The sequence below is a fragment of the Carassius auratus genome, chromosome 3 (assembly GCF_003368295.1).
Source record: "Carassius auratus strain Wakin chromosome 3, ASM336829v1, whole genome shotgun sequence".
NCBI classification, from domain to species: domain Eukaryota; kingdom Metazoa; phylum Chordata; class Actinopteri; order Cypriniformes; family Cyprinidae; genus Carassius; species Carassius auratus.
In genome coordinates, this window is record NC_039245.1 from 25,717,132 (window position 1) to 25,729,828 (window position 12,697).

Below are 12,697 nucleotides of genomic sequence, written 5' to 3' on the forward strand. Positions count from 1 at the left end.
AATTCAAAAGGTTTAAAATGGTGTAGCATTCAACCTGAAGCTCAAAAGTCAGCCGTGGCTCTATGATGAGCCGTGGCTTTTTGGTTTTTGAAATGAAAACATTCTGTACACATTAGACTAGATACTGTTCTTAAATGTAGCTCCTTTGGATCCAGATAGTAGATCCACCAGTTCACTGTGTTTGTGGAGTAAAAATACGGGCCATTTTTGCATTGGTCTGAACAAAAATGGCAGACAGGCTTATTGAAAATGCACATTCATTCTCTGCCAGTAGATGGAGCTTTTGAAATGGCAGAAATATAACCGTTTCCCTGGTAATGGCTATGCAAAAATCAGTGCTGCACTCAAATGCTACATTATCAGACATTATACATAGGCAAAAATTATATGAAAAAGCCATCGATACTTTTCTGAAGCACAGCCATTACCTTCTTCATCAGTGGAACTCTCGGAGTTGGTAAATCTATTAAGGTAGCTGGAGGAGGCCACTGGACTGCTGAAATCAGACAATTGACTACTGGGATCAATAGTATTCTCACCGAGTTCCTTTGTTGGGGTTTCCTATTTGGTTGCAAAAATAGGCAATCAAGCATAGAAAAGACAATCAAGCTGTATTAAAACAGATTATTAAGAACAAAGGGAAAACATCAGACCTGGTCAAAAAGGTAGACGGTGACATCATCAAAGAATGACACTCCGCGTCTATTATCTCCATTGCTGCCCTCTACTGATGTTGTTTCAGCAGTCTGAAGAGATCTGGGTTTCAGCAGGCCTTTGAGGTTGAGGGAACTGCTGTTGTCCGAGATGATGACAGGTACTGGGTGCACAACATCATCCTCACTGCACTCAGAGCTAGAGCTGTGTAATCGGTAGGCACGCATATCCTCATCTGACTCATCACTGTTCTCATCTTCTTCATCAGCATCCATCCCATCCTCGTTGCCATATTCCAGTGAAGATCCATCAATCTTGCCTAAGTATCTCCCCTCCATATCTGGCTCCTTCTTCTTTGTTATCTCCCCAGCATACGTTCTTGTTAGTTTTGCATGAACCATTGAGGGCTGCACTGAGGTAGTGGTTTTTGCTGCATGCTCTGGGGCCGCATGGGGATGAGTTTGGTCTGAGCCATCGATAGTCAATGATTTTTCCTGGCTCCAATCTTCCTCATTGGTTAGAACCAACTCGGGAAGAACAGCCTGGCCATCACTGGGTTCTGGGGAAGTCTCGGACACTGAATGCTCCTCATTAGCTTCAGTTCCTTGACTTTCATCAGCTTCTTGATTATTCTGGAGACAAAATGAAGCATCTCCAGGGCTTCCATTGATTTCATCACTCTTCTTATCTAGTTCCTCATTGTCTGAGAAGTAAGCAGAGTCTCGGTAGTTTCCACCTAAGGGTAAATCAACTCTATCACCATTCACCTGATCATCAGGTACAGTGTCCACCTCAGAAATGATAATTTGTGGTGGAACCAGTCCCACAGGCTCCTCGGCACTTCCCATCTCATTCTCCTCTGAGGAATCCCTCAAGTCTGTTTGACAGTTCCACTCGGGTGACTCCAGGTTTTCTGTTTCATACCCACTGTCAGCTGCTTTGTACGTGGGTTGAAGCTTATCAACAGGCATTTCCAATGACTGTCCCTGCACCACATCCTTATGCATTTCCAAAGAATCTAATGAATCTGGCGTTTCAGCCAAATTCTCAATGGTTGGAATAGTGGAAGATGTGCTATCATCAAGAAGGCTGTCCTGACTTATTTGGTCAAGACAGACATCTGACACCAACAGTGAGGACATGTCCTGAGTTTCAAGGTTGTCCAATAAAGTTTCTTGATCTTGATCAATGGATTCTGATGGTGAAATATCATTGACGGTCTTCTTGTCCAGCTCTATTATATCACTCATTGAGTCGCTACTTGTTAGACCTTCAGTGAGGCCACCTTCTGTACACTCACCAGCAGGTAAAGTACTAAATCTAAGCTCAGCTGCATCGCTGATTCCTCGATACTGACCATTCTCCTTCAAGGCTTCAAAGCATTCTTCAAGGCTGGGGGGTTTGGCATCTATGCACATATGCTGTGTATTGGCACTTTCAAGGGACTGATGACTTTCAGGTGGACTGTCAACAATGACCTCAACACTGTCAGAGGTAGAATCAGAAGAGGAGTAATTCCCAGATTTTGGGGAACGCAAAGAGCCATTTGTGTCTGGCAGGTGATTGCTACAGGTTTGTCCTGTTACTACTATATCAAAAGGCACCACTGTTTCGTTTCCTTCCAAAGGCGACAGAAAATCATCTAAAATCGGACTGAATAAGTCCAAGAGTTCATCCTTAAGCTGCGCAGAATTCCCGGCTGATTTCAAAGACTCACCTGTGAGGTTTACACTATCTGAGACATCAGTCTCAATGATGGAGCTCATGGTCTCCTGGATATTTTCTGATTCAGACTGGGACTTGTCCTTCAATAGGTTGTTATCTTTAAGAAACAAGAAGTTTTCAGTCAGTTTCTCAGTATTAAGAAGCTTATTTACATCTGAGCTCTCCTGATCAGAGATCTCCAGATGAATGGCTTCTGGTCCTACCCCTAAAAAAGACTTCTGAAAACTGTCACTTGACTCTTTCCCATTGGTACCATCAGAATCCCTCTTTGGTACATTCATCTCTGGGAGCTCCATAAAACCTCCCGTGAATGAATGAGAATCTTCCAGTTTTGCATCACCCTCACTGAAGATGTTAGTTTGGTAAGGGCTCTCATGTTCACTTGAGGACCATATGTGGCTGTCCTGAAGGAAAGAGTCTTTTGAGTCAATGCTCTGATGGAAGAAATCAGCATCTGTACTGGATTCATCCAATCGGACGTCCTGTAAGACTTCATAATGATGCTCCTCTGAAGCATAGGTACCTTCAGCACCCTGACTTTCCCCCATACCAATATCGTTTACATCTAGCTCCTCCAACTTAATAAAGTAGTCATTTCCAGAGGATGCTTTATGTGCATCAAACACTGGCAAGGTTTCCGTGACTCTGCCGTTTTCTGCTTGCGCTACAGTGTCAGGGAAATGAGCCTGAATATCTTGCCGTGGCACTGGAAAGAACATACTGTGGTAATTCAAAGTAGTGTCCATGGCAGAGCGATTGTGGCTGTCATAGTGGTCATGCTTGGCTGCCTCCCACACATATTCAAAACTTAGCCCATGACTCGTTTCGGTGACTGTGAGCATCTCGTCTGGTTCTCGCCCTTCATCAAACTGCTCGAGGATGGGAAAGGAGGAATGACTGACAGTGGCTTGACGAGTGGTTGGATTGGGTTTAAGGGAGCTCCAGCGCTGCTCAAAGTCATCCTCCACATCTTTCTGACCCTGCATACGGAGGTAAGTGAGCAGGCGGTGGACCTCTTCAGCAGTGGCCCTCTTGTCTGCAGGCAGCCAACAAAACTGTAGAACCTCATACCTGCAGACCGAAGCATGGCATTAATGTTTCAACAGAAAAATCTTAGATCTTGTTTCTAAAAACAGAAGCATCTGTGAAGAACTCACCATCTTTCTGAGTATGGTAAATCCAACTGTGGCTTGAGAAGTCTGACTTGTTGATCCTTGAGCACATGGTGGAGCACTTCTCTATCTGACAGATGAGGATACGGCTGCTTTGCCCCTTCAAACAGCTCCCACAATGTCACACCAAGTCCCCTGAAAAATAAATAATACAAATCTTGTTCTGCTATGAACATCTAATATTTAATTATATTAGCTCTATATCTATAGCATATTAAGCCAATTGTCTATAAAGTAGGACTACTGGACAACTCCAATATTTATAATTAACATCAACATAAAAATGGGTATGTCTGTATGAAAGAGCTGGTTGACATTTCAAGCCATCATTTGGGCAGTCTGAGTGATTCACAGATCAAAGATCAAATGTACGACCCTGCACAAGTGCAGTGGGAGCTCACTTCCAGAGGGCTCTGATCTGTCAACTGCTGTGAAACGGCACAACCAAACGTAGGGTAACTATCATTTTATATTACCTACCAAACATTGCTGGGTTTAGTCTGTTCTGATGTGATCACACCCCCATGCAGCTCACCAATCAGCTCAGGGGCAAGCCAGCGCAGTGCCACACACTGGTCGTCCTCTGTGGTGATGTAGTCCTCCTGCAATGTCAAAGAAACAATACATACATATATATAATATATATACTTTTTTTTGCAATAAAAATTTTATATAAAAAATTATAAGCTTTACCTTAAAACAGGAAGGGCCAATGCCATAATCTCCTACTCTGACCGTCAGGTCTGTTGTGAGATAGCAGTTTCTCAAAGCCAAATCACTATGAAGATAGAAGCATGCCTTTAAAAACACATTCACATGTAAAGTGGTTCTCCCATAATGTGCTTTATCAAATATGTGGTCTACATTACAAGTTTGTATATATATATATATATATATATATATATATATATATATATATATAACTTACAAGGTAAATTTATGAATGGATCATTCACAAAAATCAATAATATGCATGTAGGAAATAGTTGTTTTGGCTTTACACTTTCCATGTTTCTAAGTCATCCAGGTCTGTAAATTTTACCTATGTGTGATTTGAGTTGGTCCTAAATTTTATTATAAATTTAGTAAAAACAATTCCTATAAACCTCGTACAGAATCATGATTAGCCTTCTACATGAAACACAAATACATGAGTATGAACAGTTAATGATTTGGACACAATGCCACAAGATACGACAAATGACATGTCAAATAACGGAGATATAATTTTTGTGTATGTGTGTGTGTGTGTGTGCATGCGTGCGTCTTTTTCTATTCTGGTGGGGACTTAAACCTGAATACACACAGACTCATGGGGACTCGTGTCACGGTGGGGGCCTAAATTGAGGTCCCCACGGGTGAACAAGCTAATAAATTACACAGAATGAAGTTTCTTGAAAATATAAAAATGCAGGAAGTTTCCTGTAAGGGGTCGTTTTAGGTGTAGGGCCATAGAAAATATGGTCTGTACAGTATAAAAACCATTACGCCTATGGAAAGTCCCCACAAGGATAGCTGACCAGACGTGTGTGTTTTTGTAATATTATTTACAACTCCTAACTATAATGATTTGCAAGCCATCATCTTTTTTTTTTTACTTGTTTGAGCTAATGACAGCTACAAACCAGCGCAAAGATGTCATCATCCATTATATGCACAATTAGTATAAGTGCATGCTAACAGTGTGGACACATAATTAAGTCGCGAGTGAGTCTGTTTGTTTTCTAACGCTATGCTTGATTGAGAAAGTGTGTTTTGCAGTGTGGTAACTGAACAACAGATAAGCAGAAGTGCGGAAGTTGCTTCATTAGTACTATTTTGTCGTTGTCGTTGTTTGGCTGGGTGGGGGGTGTTTGTAGTGAAAACCCTGGCAGAACAAGTACAAATGTGAGCTACAAGCTACTTGTTGAGCCCTCGGCAGGGTAACAAAACACTGATGCAGAAGATTTCCCCGATCCACTCGCACAGCACCACAATATTGTTCCCAGAGGGGGAAAATATGCCCAGTGAGGCTGTAAGTGGGACAGGAGGACATATGGTGTCTGATTCAGACTGAGCTCTTGAACATGCCAGCTCTGATTTCAGCTTTGCCCATCTTGTCTGAGCAGTATCTCTGGGGAAAGCGCTGACACTAGTGGTGTACTCGTACAGCACAGGCCTACTGTCAGGCTCACTGAAACCACCGCAAGATAAATGACAGATATTTTAAATGTTACACTCTGGCCTTGGCAAAAGAGGCAAATACAGTACTGTTGGCGGGTCACTGAGAAGTTGAGCTGTGCTCTTAGCCATACATGGAAAATTCACAGGGCTATTATACTTAACTAAAGCTAGAACCACTGAAAAACATTTCCGTTACTTACATTTTAACAGATTTTTTTTAAGAGTTAAAATAACTAAAACTAAATAAATCAATAAATATTAATTAATAAATACTATAATAGTAGATAGTAGATATATAAAGTAGATACTATTGTAAAATTGACACTAAAATAACAGTGCTTCACACAAGCAAAACAACTGAAACTGCTGTAATGTGCATTTAATCAAGAAAAAGCTAAATCTGTCTGCATAACAATTAAAAATTACAATTATATATGTTGCCACAAGCACAAATTATCACGATCCAAGCACAGTGGGAAAGGTGAGAAACCTTTGGTGTGTGAGCGTGCTCAGAATGACAATATAAATGTCTCAAAGTTTCCCAATGTTTTGCATCCACAACACTGATCTTTTTTTTTTCTTTTTCTTTTTTTACATGTTTATTTAACATTGATTTTGTGAAATAAATCAGAAAACTGAAATGGAAAACACCATGCCTTGAGAGATTTACCAGAACTCAGGGAAATTGGGGTGGGAGGGAGTATTATTCCAGCTAATAAGAGTTATTGGTGAAACGTTCCTATTTCAGTCTACCTGGAGTTGAGTGGGTGCCTGTGCACTTGCCTGAGTAGAGGGTGAGATTGGGGTCCAAGAGTATAAACTGTTTTGATGCCTTAGGGCAGAAAATCATAAAAAGAAGACAATTTTATCCAAAAACAAAAGGGATCCTTTGGTTCTCCTCAGATGCTCAGACCCCACAAATTGAGCAAAGAAGGGTTTAGCAGTCCTTTAGGCGCATGAGCAATCTAAAAAAGCTGCACTTGCCCATTTCAATATACTGAAAAGGCTCCATTTCCCAACATGCTACTGCTCTTTGGGGTTCGTGCCATTCAAGACAACTAAACTAGCTCATGTGGGAGAGTCAACCAGCATTGATTCAACTCTGAAACCAAAAATCCAGGAGCCCAAGTATTTTCAAGATAGCCACAACAACAGCATGGAGTCTCCATGCCTCCTTTGGAGTTGCAGGCCAGATAACCCCGCCCACCCCCTGTGCCCCATTTGGGGGGATCCTCTTACACTCAAACCGCAGAATCATCATATCCCAGCAGCGGTGGACAGCCAACACCCCATAATCCAGGAGAGCTGTGCAATCAGACACCTTTCAGCATATTCTGAGCATGCAGGAGGCTACAGACACGCACGGCATGGCAAGACACCCTAGATAACTCAGCCTTCCTCCAGAAGACTGGAAGGGGAAGAATGAAAGTGCAACGTTGCCTTTCGCAGCGCCGTGGCCTTTTTTGGAAAAAAAAATACGCCAGTCAGAGCAGAGGACGAAAGGCTGGACAAAAACACACACGTGCAGCTGCACCGGATGCATTCAGATCGATGCCACGAGTTGCTTGTGTGAAGGTTAAACATCGTCAAACCAATGAGATATGAAATGTGTGTGCATCTTTGTGATGTAAATTGACGTGAAGGTGAAATTTGCATGGTTAACCTGTGCAGGAAGTTGTGTTTATGCATATGAGTGACCCCAGCAGCGATCTCGCAGGCCATTTTCTGCAGCTGTAGCAGTTCTCCATTCCTGTACAGCCACTCGTTCTGAGATATGTAACTCTTCAGGTCCCCCTGCACACCAAAACACAAGGGCAAGAGTTACAGGACATTCATCAATCACATTTGACGACCACAGAACCAAACAATTGAACAGAAGCATCTTGGGTACTAGATATCACGGCAAGTTTTCTAATCGAATCTTTTTCAGCCTGTACATATATCAGCCAGTGTGTGAAAGGTAAATTGCGTCGGCAGCCACAGCGGGGCAGTAGTCTCTCTCTGTACAGATGCTGTACTGCTGCACGGGTAACTCCACCAAATAAGGGAAAGGTGGTTTAATAGAGACTACTATATGCTGTGTCACGGTAAATTAAAAATAAAATGCAGCAGTGAGACAGTGCTGGCAAATCAGGGCTGTTCAGCTGTGTTGGGTTTCTGGGTCAAAGTCTACAGGCCAGTTTAGATCTGGGAGAAAAGTGCATTTTATCCTTCAGAAGAAATCAACCAGAACGTCCTGTTTGTTTCATGCTGCTAATGGTGCTGAAAAAACACATTTGATTTATTGATAAAACCGTTAAATAAAATGTGTGCTACTAAACATTCACCCAAAAGGAGGCACGTCTTGTGCAAATCGAATGGGGAAAAAAGTGAAACTGGTGCATATTTTTAATATGGTTTCTTTGTAATTCCCATTATTCTCACTGGTGATTACCATTAAAATACTGAAAATACATACATTTTTAGGGTTGAATGTGAAAAAAGGCAAGCAAGCATTCTCATTTCTTTCATTTGTTTTTGGGTGATAAATGTCTTAAGGATGCTCTTGACACATTTGAGAGATAAAGCACACGTTTTCAGTTTTTTTATATTTAAGTCATTTTAAATGCACAGCATTGAGAAACATACGATTACTTTTAGATCTCGGTAAACCTTGCCAGGGGCTTGGTCTGCCTTTGAACACATAAACACATGCATACACTGCAGCTCCCTAAAGAAAGCCTTTACAGGAGAGACTGTCACTCAATCAGAGAGCAACTGGCATACTGCAAACCAGCTCCAGTTGCAGCCTGCAGCTATATTTCTCTCTAAAATGCCCGGTGTCGGGGTTACCAGTGGTAACCTGCGATACACAAAGAAAATCAGCCATCCTAATGTGCTTCTCTCAACCTCGGAAGAGTGACGCATTGAGCAAACACAGCTAAAAGATGAAAATCACAGTGATGGGACACAGTGTTAAATCTCTGGGATGCATTCAAGCCCAGAACTGTGCATTGAACAGCCGTCTTTAAAATGCCCAATCTTCTCCAATGAGATTTAGTAGGTCCGTACAACCAAGCAGGTGTATGTGTGAAGCGACGCTCTAACTTGGGAAGGAACGGCTTGGGCCGAAACCCGAGCCGTAACGCCAGCTAAGGAAACGACCCAGACTGCATTACGCAACAGTGGGCTGCAGTGAGCTCATTCTGTCTCGCTGGAGACGGCCGGTGGGGCTCGAAGCCGCCCAGAGGATCCCAGACCACAGGCATTGTTCCTAACAACTGGTCAGGTGTGCAGGATGTTCCTATCCTAACCACTAGCGCTGAGGGATAAACACACAGCGAACTAATCACAGCACGTGAGCGGAGCCAACCTCAGCAGAAACTGAAGGAATTACAGAATATTGTCTCAGATGATTTAGTTAGTTTGTGCAGACACGGAGCACTGAACTAGTATGTCTCATAAAGTGTTATGATTATTATGCTTCTGCAGGTTAACAGACAGGAAAGTAACAACTTTGTCATCACCATGTGCTTTAAACCATCTGTTTCACGTTGCACTACCACATTTAAGACTTGTGTCTAAAGACAGTGTGTCTTTATTGCCACACATTAGCTTTAGTAACAGTATTTGATATTCTAGTTGTTTAAAACTAAAACTGAAACCAGAAAAGTTTTTTGTTGCTTGGAATAACATTGAATGAAATAACACATTTTAATGCAACTAGCTCCTAAGGAAATGCTTCACATTTTCATTTTGTTTCACTCTAAAACAACACAAAAAAATTATAAAGGCTGTATTTGACATTTAAACTTTAAAATAAAAAAATATTAAAGTAAAAATAATATTATCTCATTAATACCAAAAAACAGACTACATGTAAAGACATCCTCAGAATACGATAATTGCTTTCAAACAATCGATTTCAATTTACTATTTTGCTTGTTTGTTGATTAATTATTTGTACAAAAAAAGTAGTTATACAATATTTTACAAAGCAAAGTTAAAAGGAAAATAATTTTCCCAATCATATTCTAGCTCTTTGTATCTTTTGCAGCATGGTGATAAAATGCACCAACGCAGCAAGATGTGAGAGTGACAGTGTCAGTAAAAGAATCCTGTTGCTTTATTGGGATATGAGGGAATCGGAGAGCTACCTACTGCATGCAGTTATGTGGCTCATATCCTTCTCAGGCGCAAGCAGCACACCCGAAATAGATCAAGAAAAACTGAAAATAAATCAAAGAGCAAGACGCAGCCCACTGACAGACTCTGGCTGTGTAACTTATGACGCATGCTGGCCTGATTAAAGTGTTGGGAACAAATAAAGTAGTGAGGTACGCTGTGCTTTCATCAGACTTGTCCGATAAGAATTTGAGATGCCGTGTGTGGCTGTGAAACAAGATTCCACAACAGTGCTTACAAGAGTGCAAGAAAAGATGATCTGAAGAGCTAGACAGATGCCAAAGAATAAAAAAACTGATGTTTCCAAGTATCTTATAGATGACGGGTCAAAATAAAGATGAATGGTGAGTACCAAACACAGTGAGGATGTTTAAAAGCACTCAAGATTTCATTGATGCAAATCATATCAGAATTATTTCTGAAGGCTCATGTGAAGATGCTTTGCATACGTATATTTTATAAAAATCAGATCACACAAATCAACTTACCAGTTCACAATACTCAAAAACAAGCAGGAAAGGGATGGCCTCCACACACTGACCAAGACATTGCAGTATATTGGGATGCTGAAGAACCCTGGAAACACACGATTAATGAAAAACATTAATCTGACCATATATAACAGAACATAAATACATTTTTAAAATCTCCACCAGAAATTATTTTCTGCTCAAGTAACTTTGCTTTTGGAGGGTTGTGTGTGGGTTGTGATCTGCCTCAAGTCAAAGGAACCCATCTCTGTGATATTTGCAGTCTAATGGTGCGTTCACACCAGACGCAAATTAAGCGAGAGATTTACATGTTAAGGCAATGCAAAGACAAGAATAGACATCCTAATTGGCTGTTCACATATCGCGCCAAAAAACGTGTAGAAAACGCTAGGCCGCGCCGCTTTCTCCTTCTTTCCAAAGCGCTCGGGCAGTTGCGCTCCTGAGCTGTCTGCCGTGGCTAAGCAACCATGACGTGCTCTCTCCATGAAGACGCGGAAATTTCAGCAAAGGATAAATGGATTTGCAGCACTAAAAATCGCTCGCAGTAGCTCTGCTACTAAATTTATTTAAAATGACAATCCATGTATAGCTATGGTCAGCTGTTCCTTCATCTTGGCTGAGCTTTCAAAGTTGTTACGGGAAAGGATGAAGCTGATTGGTTGGTTCTTGTCACATGACCTGCGGTGCCTTGTGGCTCTCTGAAAAGTTGAGATGTTTTTAACTCTATGCGGTGGGGACGCGCCTGGAAAAAACGAGAGCGTCGCTTCCATTATGAGCGCGCATACCGCACGCCTACATTTGAAATAAAAAACTTGAGCAATCAAAAGACGCGATATGTAAATGGTCCCTAAGGGGGCGATTTGAGCATTTCTGGCGTTTTGACAGAGTTGGAAAATCTGAACTTTCGCAAAATTTTGCACCACTATAACCAATCAGGAGCTTAGGAGACGTGACTACGACTTAGTGAGCGGAGGGAAAATCCGAAGCAACAATGGAGGACAAAGTCATCGTCACTATATGTAGATACTCGAAGCTGTAGCCTAGTCGAGACTGCTCTCTGTGGATACATGATCACTGAGCTCTCGCTGATCGCATGGAGCTGATTGTCTCCGAAATCGGCAAAACACATTTCTAAATAGGCACTTTCTTCATAAATAAACCACATTTTTGAGTTACAAAACAACTACATTCTTGCCTGAAATACTTTAAAAAATTACATTTCATGACACGATAATGGTAATATTTTGAAAATTATCCGAATAAATGTTGGTTGAAATCACAATGCTGCCTGAACTCAACTGGCAGAAGCCCCTCCCATGACGCAAATTCGTGTCTGTCCTACCTCGCGCGAATATCGTGATTTATTAGCGCAAGTCGCGTCTGGTGTGAACGCACAGTAAGAGTGCCTCCAGCCTAAATTAAAGTCTGAACTCTCCTCACCAAGCATCATGATTTTAAGACACTTTTTGTGTCTGTAATAAAACAATTAACATTATGACATTTAATAATTACAGTTAGAGGTTTGAATGAAACATATGATTAATAATAATAGCAAACTTGCCTTAATAAACACCACTATAAAAGCACAACAAAACATGATTCACCCAGTCACAAGCCAAACAAATCCCAATGGATAAACTCAAGTCCCGCCCAACATTATAAGGTTTCAAAGTTGAAGTGCTTCAATAAAATGTAGATCAAAAGTACACAACTACTGAAAGAATCGAAGCTAAAATAAATAATAATGAAAGGCCCTCTCACCTGTACGGGTCTCCCTGCTGCAGGAACTCATTCTGCTCTTTGGAGCTGGCGTTGGCCTTCAGCTCTTTGACCACCGCTCGGGCGACTCCAGGGTCCACATAGATCTCACTAAGCAGAACCTGTCAGAACCAGACAAACAGAGAAAAAACTTTGATAAAGAACACCACAATGGACCAATCCAACACTGCCAAGTGGTTCAGAAAGGAACCTCCTCAAACAAGTCCTGTTCCAATGACTCAGCTAGGCAGGAAAAAGCATCAGGAAACAAGGTTTTCCCTTAAGTCTTAATCTTGATAAACACATCCACACACAGGCTGCAGGAGGACAGCTTGAGTGCCGTATAATGCTCCCTTGTAAACGTCAAACTCTGGCCCCTGAGGGCCCCCAGCATAGAGATGAGCGCAAGTACTAACAAGATCACGAGATGTGAGTTTAAGATGAATCCTCAGGAGAAGTTGTATATTTGTCCTTGACAAATACTTCAGAAGTCACTGCTTTGCTTTAACACAACGTGTGTCACAAGACTCAAGTCTATCAACACACCTTCACACTTTCAGTGTACAATGT

The 12,697-nt window shown here is 41.5% G+C and overlaps 1 protein-coding gene across 2 annotated transcripts in view; it reads right to left on the minus strand.

The window, feature by feature from the left end:
- LOC113052446 (serine/threonine-protein kinase LMTK2-like) overlaps positions 1-12,697 on the minus strand; it is a 30,369-nt gene that overhangs the window by 2,357 nt on the left and 15,315 nt on the right. For both annotated transcript variants that reach the window (XM_026216887.1, XM_026216882.1), the window contains exons 5-12: positions 12,131-12,249; positions 10,367-10,454; positions 7,378-7,508; positions 4,245-4,329; positions 4,032-4,153; positions 3,537-3,686; positions 654-3,450; positions 429-561 (exon numbers count right to left, since the gene is read on the minus strand). In XM_026216887.1, the coding sequence (XP_026072672.1) occupies positions 429-561; positions 654-3,450; positions 3,537-3,686; positions 4,032-4,153; positions 4,245-4,329; positions 7,378-7,508; positions 10,367-10,454; positions 12,131-12,249 (3,625 nt within the window). The remainder of the gene's footprint in view (positions 1-428; positions 562-653; positions 3,451-3,536; positions 3,687-4,031; positions 4,154-4,244; positions 4,330-7,377; positions 7,509-10,366; positions 10,455-12,130; positions 12,250-12,697) is intronic.